The sequence below is a fragment of the Desmodus rotundus genome, chromosome 5 (genome assembly GCF_022682495.2).
Source record: "Desmodus rotundus isolate HL8 chromosome 5, HLdesRot8A.1, whole genome shotgun sequence".
NCBI lineage: Eukaryota > Metazoa > Chordata > Mammalia > Chiroptera > Phyllostomidae > Desmodus > Desmodus rotundus.
This window is the reverse complement of record NC_071391.1, coordinates 87,716,131-87,739,062: the sequence shown is the minus strand read 5'-3', so window position 1 is coordinate 87,739,062 and position 22,932 is coordinate 87,716,131. Positions and strand designations below refer to the sequence as shown.

Genomic DNA, 22,932 nt, shown 5'->3' with positions numbered 1-22,932 from the left:
GTCACTCTGAGGTGTCTTTCTCTCTAGGTGCTGCATCTCCCTCCCAGTTTCAAGGCTTACCCTCCCGCAGTGCAATCTTCCAGCAGCCACCTGAGAACTGTTCTCCTCCCAACGTCGCACTCACCTGCTTGGGCATACAGCAGCCTCCCCAGTCACAGCAGGTGACCATCCAAGTACAGGAGCCTGTTGACATGCTTAGCAACATGCCAGGGACAACTGCGGGCTCTGCTGGGCGGGGTGTCTCCATTAGCCCCAGTGCCAGTCAGATTCAGATGCAGCACCGTGCCAACCTTATGGCTACCTTCAGCTATGGCCACCGGCCCTTGTCCAAGCAGCTGAGTGCTGACAGTGCAGAGGCCCACAGGTAAGACTACCTAAAGTTTTCCAGCCAGCTGTCCAGGTGATCCAGGAGGGAGAAAGCCCCTTAGCAGGGCAAGAACGGAGGAGGGAAGAAAAATGGGTTTGACTGAGCTATGCTTATTTCACCCTTTCTAAATCAAAATGGTGGGTTTGGGGTGAACTTGAAACCTATTTATTGACCAAATAAGGGATCAAAATACTAATGAGACAGGAGAGGAAAATTACAAAGCTATCTTACTATTTTTCTGCAAAGAAGAAAATGGTCTATTAGAGAAGCTGGTTAAAATGCCAGTTTTCCTTGTCTATTCTTTGAGGATTCTTCCCTCTCTTGTCACTTGTATTCTAAGAGATTGGTGCTTCTTAGTAGCTTAAATGATGCTGTAAGATAGTGGCTACCTTTACCTGGAGCTGGGTCTATTATACACAGTGCCCTAAATCCCTTAGACATTACTGGGTAAGTGAGTGCAGGGATGAGTTGGGTTGGTGCATGTATCCCCATCTTCCCTGTCACTCTGCAGTTCTCCGCAGTATCAGTAGAGCTCCCTACTGAGAAAAAGGAGTAGCTATTCTCCAGGGGAAACACAGTGCACTTGTTACATGGATGCCTGGTACTCACTCCCTTTTATGTCTGCAGCTTGAACGTGAATCGGTTCTCCCCTGCTAACTACGACCAGGCGCATTTACACCCCTACCTGTTTTCGGACCAGTCCCGGGGTTCCCCCAGCAGCTACAGCCCTTCAACAGGAGTGGGGTTCCCTCCAACCCAAGCCCTGAAAGTCCCTCCACTTGACCAATTCCCCACCTTCCCTCCCAGTGCACATCAGCAGCCACCTCACTATACCACGTCAGCACTGCAGCAGGCCCTGCTGTCCCCCACGCCTCCAGACTATACAAGACACCAGCAGGTACCCCAAATTCTCCAAGGACTGCTGTCTCCCCGGCATTCGCTCACCGGCCACTCGGACATTCGGCTGCCTCCAGCAGAGTTTGCACAGCTCATTAAAAGGCAACAGCAGCAGCAAGAATACCAAGAATTGTTCAGGCATATGAACCAGGGGGATGATGGGAATTTGGCTCCCAATCTTGGGGGACAGAGTATGACAGAGCACCAGGCTTTACCATATCAAAATACTGACTCATATCACCACCACACCAGCCCCCAGCATCTTCTACAAATCAGAGCACAAGAATGTATCTCACAGGTTTCCTCACCCAGCCTGACCCATGGTTATGCTCACCAGCCGGTACTTATGCCTTCAGAGAGCATGGAAGAGGAGTGCTCATGTGAGGGGGCCAAGGATGGCTTTCCAGACAGGAAGAGTTCAAATGCATTGACCAAAGGTTGCCATGACAGCCCACTACTCCTGAGTACTGGCAGACCTGGGGACCCTGAATCTTTACTAGGAACTATGAGTCATGCACAGGAATTGGGGATACATCCATACCGACATCAGCCAGCTGCTGCATTCAATAAAAATAAGGTGTCCAGCCGAGGTAAGAGTCCCTTCAAATTAAAAGTCCTGAGCCAATCTGCCCCAATTCAATTAACTTAGTAATGTTATTTTTTTCAGCTAGTACTCTGTGTTCCTAAAAGAAAAAGAATTTCTGAGAAGACCTTCAGGACCTTTTGAGGGAGAAGCATGTAGGAAGTGGGAATTGGTGGGTAAGGGGTCTTATTTTCAAAATTAAAAGCTTAGTGATAGAAACTTAACACTTAGATAATACAGTAAGTAAGATATCTATTTCCTATATTCATGCCATGTTTTTTTAGAATACGGAATTTCTCAACATTAGAATACCCAACTTTAACTTACGCAATAGAAAAAAGTCAACCAATGGTAAGGAAATATAGTTTAGAATAAATAGCATTGGACCAAAATTCAAAGCATCTGAATTCTGAACTTGCCTCTGTCATGAATGTGATAACCTTGTCACGTACACCCTCAGGTTCCTACTTTCCTTACCTGTGAAAAAGGTAGGAGGAGTGATGGTGCTTTACAGAGTATCTGGGAAGATTAAAACATACAAACGTGTTTGTTCTATATGTAATGTGTGTGCATGAGAGCGTAAGAAAAGAAATGTAATCTGAAATTATGATATAAAAGTGAGGTATTAGTATTATTACTCTGATCACTTCATTAATAAACTAAGTGCAGATTTTTACAACATTGTAAGGGGCCCCATGTCCTTTTATTCTGTCTTTATAATAAATAAGTACATTTATTTTCATTCTGAGGGAAATTAATATTACCATCAGTAGGTTGCACTAAAAAAATGTTGTTCCATTAATATTATAACATTCATCCTAAACAAAATCTGGACTAATATCCATCTCATCATTATAGATCTTGAAAAATGAGTGTATCCATACATACACAATCCTGAAACTGAGCATTTCTTACATCCTTCCCTTCTTGGAGCTACCTGCATCTCCTACAGTGTCTTTTAAAGTCAACACACAAAACTCAGCTGCTAGGTCCCATAGTGCAGGGCAGGACAGAAGATGTTACTCTAAATCAGTTTATGTGTAAAAAGACTCGGTGCCTTCATGTTGTGCTCACTATGCACTGGCAGGAAGGGACATCTGGTTGCATAAAACACCTGTTAAATCTTGGACTTTTGAACAGTTGGATGCCATCCCACCTAGAGATGTGCACCAGTCAAGTGTATTGTGAGAAGTTTCAGAACCAAATCATATGTGGAATGGCTCACAGACCTGGGGATGTTTTGTATTGGGGGAAGTAAACTAAGGAGAATTATCATACCTCTTAGATAGAAGGGATTTGACTCCTCTGGGTTCTTATTTGGGGGCAGAACCAAGATCAGAAGAAATGTAGCAGCAAGTGTCAACTCTCTAAGGACTTTTATAAGAAAGATTCTAGACTTCCAGTCAAGGTGGAGGTATAGGCAAACACACCTTGCCTCTGTGCACAACTAGGCAAAAAATACAACTAGACTACAAAATAAATATCACCCAGAATTGTCAGAAAATCAAGCTGTGTGGAAGTCCAACAACCAAGGATTTAAAGAAGCCACATTCATCTAGGTGGGTTGGAGGGACGTAGAAAGCGGAGTGGCACAGAGAGGCACGGAGATGGAATGGGTGGTCCCACACCCATGTGTAGTGGATGAAAAATGAGAGGGATACCTTGGGAGCAAGGGATCCCAGCCGCAGTCCAAACCACCCAGCCTAGGGTTCCAGTGCCAGGAAGATAAGTCCCCATAACTTCTGGCTGTAAAAACCAGTGGGGGTTGAGGTGGTGGAAGACACTGAGGGATTCTCAAAAGACTTTTCTTACAGGGCCCACAACAGACTTAGGTCTCATGCAGACCCACACCCTCTGGAATCTGGCACCAGGGCAACAGCTGGAAGGGCACTAGTGGCATATGGGGAGAAAGTGAAGTGTGAGTGCCAGGAGACAGCTTTCTTTCGAGCAAAACTCTAGAGGCCATGCAACAGCACTGTCCCCTCTGTTGCTATGTCTCCACACAGAGCAACAGAGCGGTGGCATGGGTTGCCCCTCCTGGGCAATTACCTAAGGCTCTGCCCCATACAACTTAACAGGTATGCTTTTCTACAATAGACCACACTACTAAGACAGGGAGTCCATGCAGCTCTACCTAATATACAGAAACAAACACAGGGAGGCTGGCAAAATGAGGAGACAAGGAAATACAGCCCAAATGCAAGAACATAACAACAAAACTCCAGAAAAATAACTAAGTGAAATGTAGAAAAGTAACCTATCAGATGCACAGTTCAAACAGTGGTTATTAGGGTGCTCCAGGAACTCACTGGGTACTGCAATGGCATAAAAAAGACCCAGGCAAAAATGACAGCTACATTAAGTGAAATAAAAATCTTCAGGGAACCAACAGTGGAGGGGATGAAGCTAAGAATCAAATCAACAATTTGGAAAACAAGGAAGGAAAAATCATTGAATCAGAACCGAAGGAAGAAAAAAAGAATTCACGAAAACAAGGATAGACTTAGGAACTTCTGGGACGTCTCAAAACGTACCAACATCCAAATCATAAGGGTGCCGAAAGGGGATGAGGAAGAGTAAGAAATTGAAACTTATTTGAAAAAAATAAAACTTGCCTAATTAGGTGAAGGAAATAGACCCAAGTCCAGGAAACACAGAGAGTCCCGAATAAGATGGACCCAAAGAGGACCACACCAAAACACCTCATAATTAAAATGCCAAAGGTTAAGCACAAAGAGAATCTTAAAAGCAGCAATAGAAAAGCAGATCGTTACCTACAAAGGCATTCCCATAAGACTGTTGATTGATTTCTCAAAAGAAACTTTGCAGCCTGGAGGGGACTGGCAAGAAGTATTCAAAGTGGTGAAAAGCAAGGACCTACAACCTAGAATACTCTGTCCAGCAAAGCTATCATTTAGAATTGAAGGGCAGGAAAAGTGCTTCCCAGACAAGGTAAAACTAAAGGAGCTCATCATCACCAAACCACTACTATATGAATGCTAAAGGGAGTTATATATGAAAAAGAAGATCAAAATGATGAACATTAAAATGGCAACAAATTCACAACTATCAATAACTGAATCCAAATAACAAGCTAAGCAAACAACAACAGAAATGGAATCATAGATACGGAGATCATTTGGAGGGTTATCAGTTGGGAGGGGGAAGGAGGGAAATAGAGGGAAAGGTGCAGGGATTAAGAAGCACAAAATAGACAGGGGGTGTTAAGAATAGTATACGTAATGGAGAAGCCAAAAAACTTACATGCATGACCCATGGACATAAACTAAGGGGAGGGATTGCTGGAGAGAATGGGGGTGCCAGGTGGAGGAGGGCAAAAGCGAAAAAATCAGTACAACTGTAATAGCATAATCAAAATATATTTAAAAGGAAAATAAAAAAGAACAATTCTAGCATAGGCTGCCTAGATAGCCTTGGAATTTTCTGTCTGTCCTAGCAGAGACAGCATGGTGGTTTTAGGGATACTGTGAGAGAACTTCCTGTGTGATTGAAAGCTTTCGCGAGATTAGCATACTATATTTGTAAAAAATGAACTTTTAATAGGGTTTTCCATGTGCTAGACACCAAATGCTACTCATTTATAAATTAATTTAATCCTCCTAACAACCATATATGGTAATAGCTCTCATTATCCCATCTTCTTAGTGAGACAGCTGAGGCACAGAGTAATTTGCCCCCAGGGTCAACAGTTAAGCTAGTAGGTGGCATCTGAATGCAAGGGTCGTTCAGTTCACTCTAGCAGATGCAGGGCACCAAGGAAAGAGCAAAGCTGGAGCAAATAGTGTACCTTCCCCATTCCCGCATCCTGGATTGCCATGTATTATAACACCTTTTGAAATGTTTTTGTTCAAAAATTATTCTAATTCCTCTTCATTTTTCCCCCCAGTCTGACTCTTCTCTGCAGAAAGACTGGAGGGCTTGAATTCACCTACATACCATAGCTGTCAAAGGAATCTCCCTTGTAGCGGGCGGGCTTGCTGATCTACTTAGTACCTAAACTAAGGTAGAATGTGTTTGGTCCAAGTGTGGCAGTACCAGAGGTGGGGGAGATTAGTTCTCAATCAGAGGAATTAGTTCTCAACCAGCAGTCAGTAGCATTTGAATTGGGTATGATGGATGAAGATTTTGCCATTTGGATTTCAGGGAGAAGTATTTCAGGAAAGACCAGTGGGTAAGAATGTATCGGGGATGTTTTGAGGGGATAACAAGCAGGTTTGGTTGGTTTTTAAGAGTAGTATACATGAAGGAACCTAGTAGAAGTTAAGGGCAGAGGTTTTCTAAAATCCGGAGTATGATCTAGATCCAGCTGCAATGTGCCAGGAAAATAGTGGCACGTTACTCAATTCTCCTGCTGGTTGTAAACCAATACACAATTCTGTCAGTCAGTCATGCCCCTTCTTTTAAATCTAAGGCCTTCACTACAGGCCAGAACTTCAGGGTTATAATTCTGACAAATCTCTTCTTTCCCTAGCTGAGTTTCTATCATTACCTCTCTCCTCCATCTTTCTTCTCCCTACATTCTTCCACCATCACCACCATTATCCCCTACAAACATCTTTTGTGGTTTCTGGAAGAAACCAGAGTAAGTGTATTCCTAAAGGTTTCAGCTCAACACTCTCCTGTCCTTGTTGCCTCATTATCAGCTTTGCAGGTATCTTCCCCCCCACCACCAAAGTTCTCTTTTTTTTCTTAATATTTTTTTCTGTTATCTTTGGTATGAGCTTTTCTAGAAGCTGTAGTCTTAGCTCCTGCCAATGTATTATAGACACTATTCTTTCTTCTTTATACCCAGTTTACTCTAAACTTACTCTTTAACTTAGCTACAGACTATTCCTGTTCTCACTCGAATACTGTTTACCTTTTCCTAACATCTGCTCCTAGTTTGTGACTTTTGGAGTCACATATACAATTATCTTTAATGGATAAAGCCACAAACTATGAGGTGTCTTTAGAATCCAGTATAGTGAAATAATACAATAGAGAAACTAATGGTCTAAGGAAGCCAGATGGTGCTCAAGAGTTAAAATCCCTTTAAGATGTGTATCTGATAAGAAATTATTAAAACAATTTCTTATCGTGGAAGACCCCATTGTTCTTAAACAACAACACGAGCTTACTCTGACTGGAGGCCTGACAGTGGGCCTGGCTGTAACCTCTCCTCCCTTTCTTCATCTGTGTACTTAGCGATGTTAAGCTAAATACCCCTTAGAGAAGGAGGGTGGAATTAGTGTTTGTAGTAAATCTGCTCCTTGCATGCTGCTTTCAACTCAGTTACTCATTTCTTTTCACAACCATCTTGAGATGTATTAGTGATCCCTTTTACAGTAGAACCTGAGGCTCCACAATTTCCCTTCTTCAAACTGACATGATTCTTTTATCCTTTTAAAAACCTGAGAGCCCACAGTTTTACATTAGCAAGAATCAGATGATCTGCTGTCACTTTTGTTAAGAAAGGTTTGTGATGTTCTACCTCCACCACCCTGCAGGCAAGTGGAGGAAGCTCACACTTACTTATCTCTTGGATGGGGGGGGGGGGGGTGCTTGCTGTTTCCTTTAATGATACCTCAACCTCTGCAGGTACACACTAGTGCCAAAACACTTATTTGTTATTTCCATGGTAGAGCAAATTCAATAAAATTCATTGAATTACTAGGACTCACAGACTGTGTTGTGTAGGTGCTGTGTGGAATGTACAGATGAAAAGCTAAAGAACCGCCCTTGGGAAGTTTATACCTACTGGGGGAAGGGAAGGCAACGTCATGAACAGTTTTAACATAAAGTGCCACCTAATGAGTGCTGTATAAGAGGTGTGCAGTCATGTACCACACAAGGGTGTTTTGGCTGATGATGGACTGAATATATGATGATGGTTTCATGAGATTATAATGGAGCTGAAAAATTCCCATTGCCTAATCATGTCATAGCTCTCATAATGTCTTAGCACAATGCCTTAAAATTGCCTAAGGTATTCAGTACAGTAACGTGCTGTACAGGTTTGTACCTACAAGCAATAGGCTACACCATACAGCCCAGGTGTATAGTAGGCTCTACTACATAGGTTTGTGTAAGTACACTCTGTGATGTTCGCATGACAAAATCACATAACGACACATTTCTCAGAATGTATTTCCATTGTTGAGTGATGCAAGACTATGATTATAAAAAGCAGATATAGTGTGATCTTTCTAAAATTTCTGAAGATGAACAGGAATCACTGGTGCTAACTCAAGGAAAACTAAATGCCATCATGTCATTGTTCATGGTTACCTATTTCCTTTATGGCTCTGTGCTACCACTCAGTGTGAAGCCAGGTGCTCCAGGGCACTAAGCAGGCAGTGTGCTAAAGGTTTGTTTGAAATATGTAGAAGTTTCAGGGCACTATGTGCCCCGTCTCCCTAACTGCCACTACAGAAGTAGAATGAAGGGTTATCTTCTATACTTGATTTTTTTTTTACTTTGCAAATAAATAATTACAACAGCATAACTGGTTTAAACAGTGCGATTACCAACTTGAACTCACAAAGAAAACCACATCCTCTTCCTTGAGCCTAGTCAGTGTCAGCAATGTTAGTGGACTTCAGGCCTCAGAGTGAGGTAAAATGACAGGCTTAGAGGGTTCCCCTCGGAACCTTTAAGAAAAACATGCACACATGTCATTTGTCTCATTTTTTTCTTAAAACCTAGTAAATGAGTAAGGACAAGTCAACATTGACAGATTCAATAGGAGTTGTGCAAGCTGCCCCACAGTTCCCCAAGCAGGTAGGTGGTGTGCAGTGTGTCCATTTGTGTATTCCTTCCCTTTCATGATCAGATGATCATCCTCTCCTCTGTAATAAGGGCTTTACTTCAGTAAATACATGAGAATGCTGCTCTCAGAAGTCCTCTTTTCTCTATTATTTATATATCCTTTGGTGAGCTTGCTGAATTGGCATAAAGGATGCCAAAGATTTGAGCCTAAATTTCATGTCCCTTGGTTAGTGGGTTATTCTATGTACACTTCACTTCACCCCCAGTTGGTCAGTAGGTCTCATCTTAGAATATCACAAAGGACTTCTAGACTCAGGACTCGGTGTTCTTACTAAAATTCATACTTTACTTGTGCAGTCCTTTATAATTTGTTAAATACCCTTTCACATGTGTTGTCTTTTGAGCCCCCCAAACAACTCATTTTTGAGGTAGAGAACTGAGATTATGAGAGATTAAAAGGATTACCCAATTTTGTACATTCTGTTGGTGATGGAGTTAGATCCTGACTTCAAGTTTTCTGATTCCCTAGCCTAATATTCCTTCCTTTATGCCTCCTCACCTTCCATCCTGTACCTCTCAAAACATCTGCCAAGCAATAGCTGCTAGCCCTTACAGATCTTTGACCTGTGGATTATATTGAAACTTGAGCAGACAAAGCTCTGGTTTGTTACCTAACTCCTTTCCTAAATCAGAGGCTTCTTCCGAAACTGAAAATTAAAGTTTCATTAATTCATTTGTTCACTTATATATGGGGAAATTGTCTTCATAATTCTAGAAGGTCCTTTTTGATAAAATCGGTTTCTTTGTTTCTGTCAACTGGTTCAGTAAGCCCTTATCCCCTCAAAACTAACATCTCTGAAATGAGTATGAGTAATACCAGTCTTTACAGTGTACCAAGCTCTAGTAAGCACTTTACATACCTGTGGAGTAAGTCCTGTATTACAGACAAAGAAACTGAGACCCCATCAAGTCAGGTTACTGGCCCACTCCCCAGGGAATCCTGGTGAAGACAGCATTCAAGCCCAGGTCTTCCTGACCCCAGAGCTATGCTCATGAGCTCTGAGTGAGAGACTCAGGAAGGTTCATCACATGGTTAGTCAAGCAATAGTTTGCTCTGTCTTGGTGGCACTCAGGTATGTTGGCACCAGACCTGAAGTCCAGGAGGAGAGCAGACAAGGAGGACAGTGTCCCATGTGACCTTCCCAAAGGCAGGGCCAAAATGAGGGTGGGTGTTTGGGTTTGGAGAAACCTCATTTTTAGGAATAAAAATAAATTCCAAAAAAGGGGTGGGGGGAGAGGAGATTGTTTAGCATACATATTAGACAAACAAACACATTGAGGCCTCTAGAAGATGTCAGAATTATCAATAACCAGGGCTTAAATATTTTGTTAGCTTTGCCGTTTCCTCATGTTTGATAATGATCCTTTAAAAAAATCTTTAAACAGGAGAGCTCTTATGTTTGTCTTTGGGGAGCAAGGAGATGCAATTGATGAGATTTGCATCCAATTCTATAATCCAGAAAAAGAAAAGAACCCCAGGGAATTGAAAAATATTTTGAAAAGGTAAGAAGCAGCTATATGTTGCTTCTTGGTAGCAGAGACCAGAGAGCCAGTTCCTCACTCCACAAAGCCATTGTTGCACCACTTCCTGCCAGTGGTTTATCTCTGGCCCTGGGGTTAGCACATAAGCTGTGCCCACTGAGAGGAATTGGGCTGGGTGGGTATGATGGGTGAGCTAATCCCACAAAGCAAGTTTTGGTGTAGGCTTTCTTTTATCTTCCTCTCTCTGCTGGCTTTTATCTGTCAGTAGCTGAAGAGTTGACTTCTGGCTATTCCTTTGACCTCTTTGTTCACAGAACTTTCAAAAGATTTCTCACTTGCTTTCATTTTTGGTAGTTGGGAAGTTCCCCCTCCTCTTATTTTTCTCCAGAATGTTTTACATTACCAGAAATATGCCTATTAGTCAGCTCCCCTCCCCTCCCATTCTACCTCAGCCCCTAAGCCCAGGCCTAACCTTGATTGTTGTAGGAGACCATTTCAGTATAGAGACCTGAAACCCTTTACCCAGCACTCAGGCAGTATGTTTTCCTTTGATTATTCAAATAACTACTCGCATTAGGGCTATGTTTCCTATTAAAAATTTTTTGAAAACCTGGTCTTGCTGAGGTATATAGTTCATTAGGAGATAGGTCCAATATTTGCCAACGAGCTTTAACACCCCCAAGAAAACAACCAGGTAAACAAAACATGTTCAAGTGCCTGGCTCTTAAGAAGTGGAGCCAAAAGTGCAACTGGGAGGGTCTAGCAACTTCCTGTGGCCCTGGTGGTGGTCTTGACCATGCTAAGTGAAGAAGAAATATTCATTCCTCTTGAACTCTTCTTTCTTTCCAAAATACAGTTCTTAGGGTTGCCTGACTCTTGACAGGATACTAACCCATATTAAAAGAACATTTATTAACATCAGTTAAGGAGAGAATTAATAAATACTGGGTATAGGACAATGTTCTAGAGTACAAAAGGCTCACAGACACACGTAAGACACAATTCTTGTCCTCAAAGAACTTAACAGTTTTACAGGAATGATTAAGACAAGTACAGAATTGAACATGGTGCCAGGAATAATTAGATAAGAGTCATTGGAGTTCAGTAAAGTCTTCTGACACTTAAAGGCAGATCTATTTCTATTTGAAACGGAAAGTTTCAAAAAGATGTTCACATTTGAGATGGACCCAGAAGGATGAGTTGATTTGGATTGGCAGGAATGGAAGTAGAAAAACTAAGCATTTCCAGGGAGAAGGAACAGCAGGAGCAAGTATTTACATAGAGTTGCGGATGGGTAGGGGAGATTTAAGTGGTCCCATTTGACCAGAGTTTAGGATGTAGAGGAGAGCAGTAAGTAATCTTCATTGGACGATAGGCCTGGAAAGTGTTGTGGAAAATGAGGTGTTTGGCCTACCCAGTAGAAAGACTAACCTTTGTAGGATAGTGGTAGGGGCATAGTTAAGAGGCTATTGTAGTAATCGAGGCAAGAGGTAATAGGGCTTGAATGGTAGCTGTGAGATTGGAAAGAAAGGGACTGGAGTGACTAATATTGCAGAGGTAGATTCTTTACACTTAAGTTGATGTAGAGCCAGGAGTAAAGTACCCTATGAGCTCACACACAAGTTCGGAAAATAGGCAATAAGAAGCAAGGATTTCTGAAACAGGAGCTGGTTGTGGGGGAAGTTGATGAGTTTAGAATTAGACATGTTAAATATCCAGAAGAATATATCTAGTAAATATTTGGAGCTGTGTGGACCTAGAGCTTAAAAGAGGATTTCTGCAGTTCTTTACACAGAGGCAGTATAGTTGGAAGTCATGAAAACAGATGATATTGCCAAAGTGAGCATGGGGAAAGAGGGAAGGTCGAGGATAGGAATGTAAAGAGTGGAGGAGCTATGGACAGAGTTTGAGAACATTGGAGCTATGTTCCATAGCTTCATTGCCCCTTGCAAGACATTTCTTTGGTAGGTATTGACAGTGTTGAGAGAAACTTCAGGTCTGCTGACCAGCCCTATTTTGCTGTCTCCTCAGAATCTGTCCTAGGGAACTGCATGGATAGAAGTTCTCCAGGACAAGCAATGGATCTGCCAGATCATAATGGACTTGGGTACCCAGCACGCCCCTCAGTCAGTGAGCACCACAGGCCTCGGACCCTCCAGAGACACCATACAATCCAGAATAGTGACGATGCTTATGTATGTTGGTCCCTCCTGCTTCTCAGAAGTGGAATTGTATCAATTCCAACCCTGGAAACAAAACTTAGTAATGTTGGGTAGCATGTACTCCTCCGGTCTTCTCAACCAGAGTCCTGCACCTCTTTGAACTAAGGAAGCATATCTTTGAATCACCCAAACAGACCAGCCCTTAGCTCCGGTAGAATCTCAGTGGGATCTATTCTCCAGTTTTAGACTGAGGACTCAAGACTAGTTGCCATCTGTCCCCTATAGCCTTAGTTATTAAACTTTTATCCAAACAACCTAAAACTCAAGCCCCAGCAAATGAATTCTTAGGCTCTTGGTGGTTTTTCTGGCAGGTACATTGAACTTACTCAAAGAGAGCTAACCTTGCTCTGTAAGGCTTGTTTTTCCTAGGGCAGACTCCTAGAGCAGCACTGATAAATGCAGTAGCAACTAGCCACAAGTAGCTATTCAAATTTAATATAATTAAGTTAAAAATTTAGTTCCTCAGTCACTTTAGTCACATTTCAAGTGCTCAGTAGCCTCTTGTGGCTCATGACTCTGTATTAGACAGCATGGTAGGACATTTCTATCCTCGCAGAGAGTTCTATTCGACTCCTCATGGTGACGGGGATAAGTCAGAAACCTGGTTTGGAAGGCCATGTAGGTGTCAATGGCATCTGTTCACCAGCTGAGATTCACACCATGCCCTCCCCCACCTCACCCACTCTAAGGGCAGAAGCTGCAGCAGTTTCCCACACCTGTCCCTGTTACAGCCCCCTTTGGATGGCACTGTGCAGAGGAGGGGCATCTGGGACTACTGCTTAGGAGTGGTGCCTGAGCTCTTGTAGAGGGAATAGCTATCTCTCAGGATTATCTATGTGTTGCATATTATTTGGTATCTTTACTTACTTTCCTAATAATTTTCTGCAGGTGCAGCTGGATAACTTGCCAGGAATGAGTCTTGTGGCTGGGAAAGCACTTAGTTCTGCCCGGATGTCAGATGCTGTCCTTAGTCAGTCCTCGCTTATGGGGAGCCAGCAGTTTCAGGATGGGGAAAATGAGGGTAAGGAGGCTTGCACATGGGGTGCCCCAGAGAAGTCCCTAGAACTCCCCCCTTCTGTCTTTACCAGTGACTGCTCTCTTCTTCAGTATAAAGAGTTTATGGGATGCCACAGCGCCCCAAAGGTGTTGACACAGAATTCTTTCCCACATCTCTTTCACCGAGCATGTGTGTATAAATAAAGGAGCATGCCTTCTGGTTGAGTGCAGAGATACCACATTTCTGTTTATAAACTCCTTTAATAGCTGTTTTTCTGGTTCCAATTAGAGGGCACTCTAATAGAATATGTCTGCCTCCCCTTAGAACCAATTAAGGGAAGGTATCATAATAGATATAAAGCACAGGCCTTGGATTGGACAGGTCTGCAGGAAACCCTGCCTGCCTGCCCTTCACAGGCTACATGAGCAAGGCACTCAGCCTTTCTGAGCCCCAGCATCCTCCTCTGTAAAGTGGCAGAAACAATAGAGCCTGTGTCCTAGATTGTGGTGTGTCAACTGCCCTAGTGAGTTGAAAGTGCTTGGAACTATTCCTAGAGTGTAGAGAGTTCCCAGTAATCACTAGCAGTAAATTGTCTTTTCCTTTAAAGAGGGAAGTCTTCCTGAAGGAGCAATATTATGTCTTCTCCCACACTACAGTTTTTGATAGAGCTTGATGGTGGGAGACACAGTAATGGGGGAAAATGGAACACTTAGAAGAATCCTGGCTTCCAGCCTACAGTCACTAAACACAGTGATAGTCTGCTGTGAGCTAGGATTCAGGCTGAGAGTCAGGCTGTGGGTTCTCGGACTTCTCTTCCTCCTCTCTTTCCCTGTTGTCCACCTACCCCCCACTTCCTGCTCCCAGCAAATCTCACATGTTCTTTCTGGTCTTCAGAATGCAGGGAGAGTCTAGGAGATCATGAGCACCTAGACCTGACTGATGGCAGCCAGCATTTGAACAACTCCTGCTACCCATCAACGTGTATAACAGACATACTGCTCAGCTATAAGCACCCCGAGGTCTCTTTCAGCATGGAACAGGCAGGAGTGTAACAGGAACCAAGAGTAAGTATTACCCAGGCCAGGGCCAAACCAGCCCTTTGGCCCAGAGCCAGCTCCTGATCCTGTCAGAAAAGTCCTTCCATGGACTTTTCTCCACAATACCACTCTTTCCCTCCTGGTCTGTCATTAAGCACTGCTAGTTGTTTGGGGACGTGGATATGTACAGACAGAAGAAATGCTCGCCATAGTCCATTGGTTTAACTATGGGGATAAGACATGTGTTGTAATTACAAGTCCTGTAACAGCCTTCACAGAGGCAGTGAGTGAGTGAGCTGCAGCTTTGGAGGATGGGGCACCTCTGGCCAGGGTAATAAGAAAAGGAGATGGTCTTTAAACTCAGTTCTGAAAGATGAAGCCCAGTGAGAAAACACATCCAGCCATAATATTTCAGCCTCTGCTTCAAGTGGCAGAATATTCTAGACAGAGGAAATAGATGATTGGAGACCAGTGGTAGAAAAGGGGTAAATTGGCCTGGCTGGAGTAATGCCTAAAGGAACATAGTAGGTAGTATTGGTTCTTTGAAAACTCTGACAGGAAAGACTTGATGGAAGTTAAGCCATCTGGCAAATCCATATTAGAGCCTCACTGTGGCAGATCTCTTTAAAAACCTGAGGTAAAGTGAGCCAGAGGGAGACTTCTGGCCAAGATGGAGGCATAGGTAGATATACTTTGCCTCCTCAAACAAAAGAAGGACAACAACCAATTTAAAAATAAAAAATAACCAGAACTGTCAGAAAATCGAACTATGTGGAACCAAGGAGTTAAAAAAGAAACATTCATCCAGACCAGTAGGAGGGGCAGAGGTGGGCAGCCAGGCAGAGAGGACTCGCAGTAAGGTGGTGGCGGGATGACAGGGCAGGTGAGGCGGTGGCTGGCAGACCACACAACCCAGGGTTCTAGTGCAGGGAAATAAAGCCCCAAAACCTCTGGCTCTAAGTCCTATGGGAATTGCAGCAGTGGGAGAAACTCCTAGTCTCACTGGAGAGTTTGTCAGAGAGACCCAAGGGAACCCAAAACATGCACAAGTCCACCCACCAGGGAATCGGCACCAGTAGGGCCCAATTTGCTTGTGGATAGTGGAGGAAGTGACTGGAAGCTGGTGGAGAGCTGGGCAAGTGGCATTGTTCCCTCTCATACCCCTCCCCGACATACAGCATCACAAGGCTGCAATGTGGGTTGCCCCGCCCTGGCAAATACCTAAGGCTCCGCTCCTTATGACATAACAGGTGCATCGAGACAAAAAAGTATGGCCCAAGTGAAAGAACAGATCAAAGCTCCAGAAAAAATACAACTAAGTGATGAAGAGATAGCCAGCTATCAGATGCAGAATTCAAAACACTGGTAATCAGTATGCTCACAGAAATGGTTGAGTATGGGCACAAAATGGAGGAAGAAGTGACGGTTATGCACAGTGAAATAATGAAAAATATACAGGGAACCAACACTGAAGGGAAAGACACCAGGACTCAAATCAACCATTTGGACCAGAAGGAAGAAATAAACATTCAACTGGAACAGAATGAAGAAACAATTCAAAAAAATGAGGAGAGGTTTAGGAATCTCCGGGTCAACTTCAAACGTACCCAACATCCGAATCATAGGGGTGTCAGAGGGAGAAGAGGAACAACGAGAGATTGAAAACTTATTTGAACAAATAATGAAGAAGAACTTCTCCAGTCTGGCAAAGGAAATAGACTTCGAGGAAGTCCAGGAAGCTCAGAGAGTCCTGAAGAATTTCCCAAGGAGGCACATACCAAAGCACATCATAATTACATTATTTAAGATAAGGAGGGAATATTAAAAGCAGCAAGTGAAAAGGAGACAGTTGCCTACAAAGGAGTTTCCATGAGGCTATCAGCTGATTTCTCAAAAGAAACCTTGTAGGCAAGAAGAGGATGGAAAGATGTATTCAGAGTCATGAAAGGACTTACATCCAAGATTACTGTATCCAGCAAAGCTACATTTAGAATGGAAGGGCAGATAAAGTGTTTCCCAGATAAGGTCAAGTTAAAGGAGTTCATCATCACCAAGCCTTTATTATATGAAATGTTAAGAAAAAGAAGATCAAACCTATGAACAGTAAAATGACAACAAACTCACAACTATCAACAACTGAACCTAAAAAAAAAAAAAAAAGAACTAAATGAACAACTAGAACAGGAACAGAATCACAGAAATGGAGATCACATGGATGGTTGTCAGTGGGGAGGGGGCAGGGGGAGAATTGAGGAAAAGGTACAGGGAATAAGAAGCATAAATGGTAGGTACAAAATAGACGGGGAGGTTAAGAATAGTACACGAAACGGAGAAGCCAAAGAACGTATGTATGACCCATGGACATGAACTAAGGAGGGTGGGGAATGCTGATGGGACAGGAGTTGGGGGTTCAAGGTGAAGGGGAATAAAGAGGAGAAAAAAATGGGACAACTGTAATAGCATAATCAATTAAAAAAAAAAAAGCCTGAGGTAATGTGAAGCAGTCTGGTTTTTATTGGTTGCTGCCTATTGAAAACCAGTGTTGTGGCTGGATGGTTCTTGTGCTTCTTATTGTGGCTGCGAGATGCCCTTAGCAGTAACCATAGGGAAACTCTGAAAAGATGCAGATTTTATTATTTACAAGACCTGGAAATTACACAAATTACACGGCACACCTGGGCCACACAGCAAGATCTTGAGTGGGTGGGAGGATGCTTGGGGAACGGGCCTGGTGCTCTGCTTTTACTAGATGTCAGGGAGGGTCCCTGGGGTTTTGCAGGCTCACTCTTCATTGGTGGATTTAAAACATGTAAGAGCAGGAATTTAAAGCATGGGAAATGAAAGCAAACAGTGATCCCAAATGGTCAGTTACTGAAATCAACCATGATCTCCTCCACAAAAGAGGCTCCAGTGGAGGGAGGGGGTTCTTTATCTAGCCTCCTGGGGCCAGTGTGTTTTATTCAAGGTAGTCTTTCTTTGAATTGGATGCCTGGATATCCAAGTCAAAGTTTAAGTCAGGTACTGGCATTACAAAAAGAAAAAAAATGATGCTTATACTACACAGTTGAACTTTTAAAAGTTATCAGTTGAATATTTCAGGCTTTCTCTTTTCACACTAATCCCCCTCTGTGTGTGCTCTGTTGCAGGTTTGTATACAGCTGGGGGATAAAATAATGGACTTTAAACCAACAGTATCTAGCAGCATTGCACCAAATTGCCATTGTGTTTCTCTCCATCCAGAATGTTGTGGTTCCTTTCCTCACATTTAGTTTATCAGTGTGCTGTTCTTTGGGGCTCTGAGCGGGGTTTGCCACATTTGCTTGTATGACCAAGTCACCAAGGAAATAAACAGGAAATCCAGGTTCGCCACCTTTTGTGAAAGTATATTTGATGTATTTCAGTTGTTGGTTTGGTTTTGGTTTTTTGGTATGTTTTCTTTTGGAGATGATTTTCTTTCTTTTTTCTTTTTTTTTTTTTTTTTTTAGCTTTGCTTCTTTTTTTTTCTTTTTCTTTCTTGAGACAGAAAAGAAAAGCAGTTAGAGTACAAAGAACAGGGAACCCAGAGCCACTCCTCTGTTAGCCTGCGTGCTCAGCACCTGTCAGTGCTCTGCATTGCACTTCCACAGGAGCAAAAACTAAAGGATAACACCTTCTGGAATCTTAGTGGCTGGGGAAAGGGAAAGAGGAAGTACTGATGGCCTTTGGCACTTGGAGAGCAAAAAGAGAAACCCCCAGCCTGGAAACCTGGAGAGATCTTTACTGCTGGGATCTACTGAAAAACATGTCTGGTCAGCCAAGATCATATTAGAATGTTAGCATGGAGGCTGAGAGTGACCTGGTGTTGATGGAGTGCCAGTTAGAATGCCTCAATATGAGCTTTTTCATTGGTGTATGACTCAGTTCCCCTCTTACAACCTGGAAAGACGGTTGCCCCTATCATCCTGCTGGTTCTACTCATGGACTGCACCCTACAGTGGTATCTATGCTTTTGTATCATCTTACACTCTCATTTTATATTGTGCTAGAAAAAGAATTGTTTCTCTGTATTCCATATGCGCGCGTGCACACACACACACACTTCTCTTTCAGCCTGTTTGTCACAGGCAAGAAGACTAGGAGGCTATCTTGGGCCCTGACTCTTTACTAACCTCCTCCTTCCTGGGCATCCTCATTCCCTTTTCAATTCTTGATCATGTAGGAATTGTTTTGGTAAATGTTGACATTATTATTGTTATTACTAATAAATAAAAACAAAAGGAATTTTTGTTTAATAGAGAAATGTTTAACCAGATTCTGTTTTATTTGAATTGTGACTTGCACCTTTTGTTCAAAGTATTTTATTTAGACATTGTAATTGTGAACAGTTCTTACTTGTGCCAGTGACAAATGTCCCCATTTGAAGCAGTGCATATGTGATAGCTATTGTTTGTGTCGTTATCTTTATGTTTCTTCACTGTTAGAAACCAAAGTCTTTTATGCTGGCTGGGGACTGACAGAGGATCTGGGTTGTCTCCTTTGATCTTCAAAACAAGAAAGAAATATTAGTGATTCCGACTCCTGATCCTTTTTTTTCTGAGAGAGTAAATGGTCCCCAGTCCCCCACTAATCTTTCGTCCTGAATTTGCACTGAAGAAAGTGGGTGCCCGACATGGCCATCCTGATGTTGCTGACAGGATCCCCATGCAGCTTGTTCTTCTAATATCAGCAGCTCTGCTCCTGGACCCAGGAGCCCTCGATGGATTTCTGTAGTGCAGAGCCTTTCTCAGGATACGTCCCATGTTTTCATGGTCCCCAGTCATTCCTCCACTTGGTGGGGCCACCAGCTACTCACCAGAAGGAGGCTACCATGAAAGGCCAAACAGCTGCTGTTTGACTTCTCTGTTCTGTTTACATGGAACTGAACTGATGGGAGAGCAGACTGCCACCCTCCAGTGACCACCCAGTGGAGGCCAGCGAGCCCATTAACCGTGCCATCTCGCAAACTACACTTTTTAAAAATCATTGCTTTGTATTATAGTAACCAATGTGCACAGTATATGTTGAATGTATATTAATATACTTTCCTATATCTGTTCTTTGAAAATGTCAGTAGTTTTTTTTTTTCTTTCTCATTTATGTTGAACTTAAAAAGGATTTTAAAAAATCTCCAGACCCAAGTTTCAGTAAGACCTTTAGTCCCTTTTTTGGGGGCACTTACAGTTTAGTAACTTAGTTGGACAGTAGGAGATTGTGAAAATAAAGAACTGATTGTCATCTTATGTCGATATATTATTTACCTTGTGGTTCAGAGTCTAGTCGGGAGAAGCATCCAGGCAGATGGAAGCTGAAAAAGTCTACCAAGCACAGGGTGGAGCTTTGAGCAATGCATTATCTCTACCTTGTAAAACTAGCATTCTCCAGAAGCCTGAACTCACACTGTGGTCCCCGGCATCCAGCTTGGCCTTTGACACCTCAGAGGGGAGTATTTGAATTTGCTGAATCAGGTGGTAAACAGATTCATTTAGAGGGTACTCAAGAAGGAATAGCAGGAGGGCCAAATCCTGGGGCCTCGAGGCTGGGCCTTTATAAGGTGACTCCAATCAGCCCAGTGTTAGGACAACAAGGGGACTTTTCCTATAATTTCCCCCTTTTTTCACACCTGGAGTCCCAAGGGCAGGATAGCATTTCCAGCAAAGTCCCATGCGTGGCCAAGAGAGAGCTGGTTGAAGGTCTTCTATGAAGAAAGGTTACTGAAGAGTTTGTAGAAAGAAGAGTGAGAGGAAAGAACTTAACAAAAGCTTTTGAATCCTTGGTAGACTAGAAAGTCACAGTGGGACTGTTTAGGACAGAAAAGAACCTTCTCAAGGAGGGTCTTCCAGCAATCGCCTGAGTCTACACACTCCTGTGGAAAGCAGGGCAAATGTCTCCAAAACCAGTGATTCACCCTAGATGCCTTTCAACAACTTGTCACAACCTTTTGAAATAGGTGTCACTTCCTCCTAAAGTCAACCAGGGGGACTTTGGGATGGACACAGAGGGATTGGGGTGTTGCTTCCTGGATGCGGACCCGAATATCTGAGTTCTGGAAAACAGAAGCCATGCTGACAAAGCCTTACTGATCTTTCTGACTTTGTCAGAGTCCCCGCCCCACTCCAACTGCAAAGATCAAGAATTGGGAAGGCCGGTGCACCTCCCAAGGAGCCAGACCTCCACTCATGCTGGTCACAGACCAGTTCCGTCATCCTCTTATGCCCTGAGCAGCAAGACCCAAGAGAAGCTTGCCTGTGGTTGGTTACAGTGGCATGCCCGGAGGGTCTAAATTGCGGCTCTGTCACCAAAGGCTGCAACACAGTCGCCCAATAGGAAATACTGGTAGGGGTGTTCCTCTCTCCTCTGCTCAGAACAAACTTTCCCAGCCCCATCCTGACCAATAAAAGGTTTTAAGATTAAATGTTCTGAGCAGAGTCCATGATACAGGGCTAAATGCTCAAGAGTTTTTTGAGTCTCCTCCCAAGGCCTGTTCCTTCAAACGACCCTTTATCATCCTGGTGACCTTCCTTCAGTGTGCCAGTGTAGTTCAATGAACAAATATTGGTTGAGTGTCTGTTATGTGCCAGGCCTAGGAGGGGGGCCAGAGTGCTCCCAGTGTAGACTGACCGGCATGACACTGGGTCATAAATTGTGAAATGAGCAAAATCCACTCCCGTAGCCAGCTAGCAGAATTCACACATGCGTCAGGGGATCCAGGGCCAGCCACTTGGTGACCCACTTCAGAAACAATCACTCTGGAGACTCCTGAGATCAGTAGAAAAGCACGGTAGTACAAAGGGCCTACATTGGTGGACCCTGCACCCACTAAACAGCTGGTGTATTCCATTTGATGCCTCTAACAATGACTGGCTGGCCCCCAAGTCTGAATCAGATGGACCCACTTTGTTGGTGGTGGTGTTTCCCATTGGCCTCTATCCAGAAAGATTCCTTCCTCTCCAAAATATTAGTAATAAGGGGCTTGGACTAGTTTAAGCCAAATGTCTTATGGTGAAATGGAGTAGACACGCTAGTAAATAAGTTCAGTAAAAAGAATCTCCCTGCACAGGAAGATACTGTCAAACAGCACTCTCTATCCCAGAGCCCTAAAATCCCTGAGCCAGGAAGTGAGGGTTCCTGAGCAGAGAGCACCAGGGCTGTGGGGATCTGGGACCCTGCTGCCGCTGCTGACCAACAGGCAGCCACCAAGGAGCTGGAAGCCCAACCTCTTGATTTCCAATCCTGCCAACACCAAATGCTAATAGCTGAAGGAGACAGGGCAGCTCTGGCCAGCTCTGAGCTGCAGTCTTCTCACAGACAAATGAACAAGAACATCTGGCCTGCCAGCCCTACAGGGACATACTAAGTTAATCAGGAAAGTGTTTTAGCCACTGAAGAACCATACAAATGTCAGATACTGAGTTTAGCCATGATAATCATTTCAGTAATAAGCTGAAGAGGAGGATGAAACAGTGACAAGTAGCTTGGAACCCAACCTGTAAGATTCTGAGAGCTCCCATGTGCTGGCCAGGACAAGCTCTCCCCCTAGAAAGGATGTAACCTCTCTTGGCCTGAGACACTTACCTGTGAGCTGACCCAGCAAGGCTCTGCCCCCTCTCACTCTTCCCAAACAGGCAGAAAGCTGGGCTGGCCAGCTGGCAGTCCAGGAGACTGGTCCCTGAGGCTATGCTCCCACAGGCTTCTGGGGCTAGGTCAGTCCTGGAACAGAGACCCCACATTGCAGCATCTGCAAGTCAGGGCCTCGCAGAGAAAATGAGATTCTCTGCCTTCCCCCCACTTCTGCTGCCTGAAGCAAAGGCCTTAGCTCTGGTCTGATGGTGCAAGGGTGATTAGTGGGAGCAAGGGGACAAGATGCCAGAAATTGGGATTCTGGAACACAGAATAGTTACTGTTCACTATGTGCCAGGTACCTTTCAGTTTTGCCACACATGTTCAAATTTGGTGCTTAAAACAACACAAATTTATTATCTTACAGTAGAGTTCTACAGGTCAAAAGTCCAAAATGGATCACATGAGGCTAAAATCATGATGCCAGCAGAAATGTACTTCTTTGGAATGCTCTAGGGAGACATCTGTTTCTTTGTGCCTTCCAGCTTCTGGAGGCTACCCACATTCCTTGGTTCATGCTCCTTCCCAGCAGTGATAGGATGTCATACTCTGACCTCCTATCAAGTGCCTATATTTAAGGGCACTTGCGATGACATGGGGCCCACCTGGATTATCCAGGATAACCACACCATCCTCCTGGTCCTTAGAATTACATCTGCACCAAGTCCCTTTTGTCCTAACAGTCACAGGTTTTGAAGAGCAGGGCATGGAAATCTTTGGGGTAGGGGGTGTTATTCTGCGTTAGTGTAAGAAACTGATCTGTGGGAAAATTCTGTAACTTGCTCAGGGTCACACAGATAATAAGTGGCATAGCTGTGATTCAAACCTAAGGTTGCCCGGCTCCAAAGCTGTCCTCTCTGAGGTGAAAGGCATGAAATGGGCCA

At 43.6% G+C, this 22,932-nt stretch overlaps 1 protein-coding gene across 7 annotated transcripts in view; it reads left to right on the top strand.

Annotated features, from left to right (window-relative positions):
- SIK3 (SIK family kinase 3) overlaps positions 1-22,932 on the top strand; it is a 307,559-nt gene that overhangs the window by 283,698 nt on the left and 929 nt on the right. For 2 of the 7 annotated variants that reach the window (XM_053925710.2, XM_053925709.2), the window contains 6 exons: positions 28-364; positions 1,175-1,854; positions 12,189-12,352; positions 13,268-13,400; positions 14,271-14,440; positions 17,560-19,671. In XM_053925710.2, coding sequence (XP_053781685.1) covers positions 28-364; positions 1,175-1,854; positions 12,189-12,352; positions 13,268-13,400; positions 14,271-14,428 — 1,472 coding nt within the window. In that variant the 3' untranslated portion in view covers positions 14,429-14,440; positions 17,560-19,671. The other 5 variants (XM_053925708.2, XM_024570941.4, XM_045204073.3 and 2 more) reach the window with 4 other exon arrangements.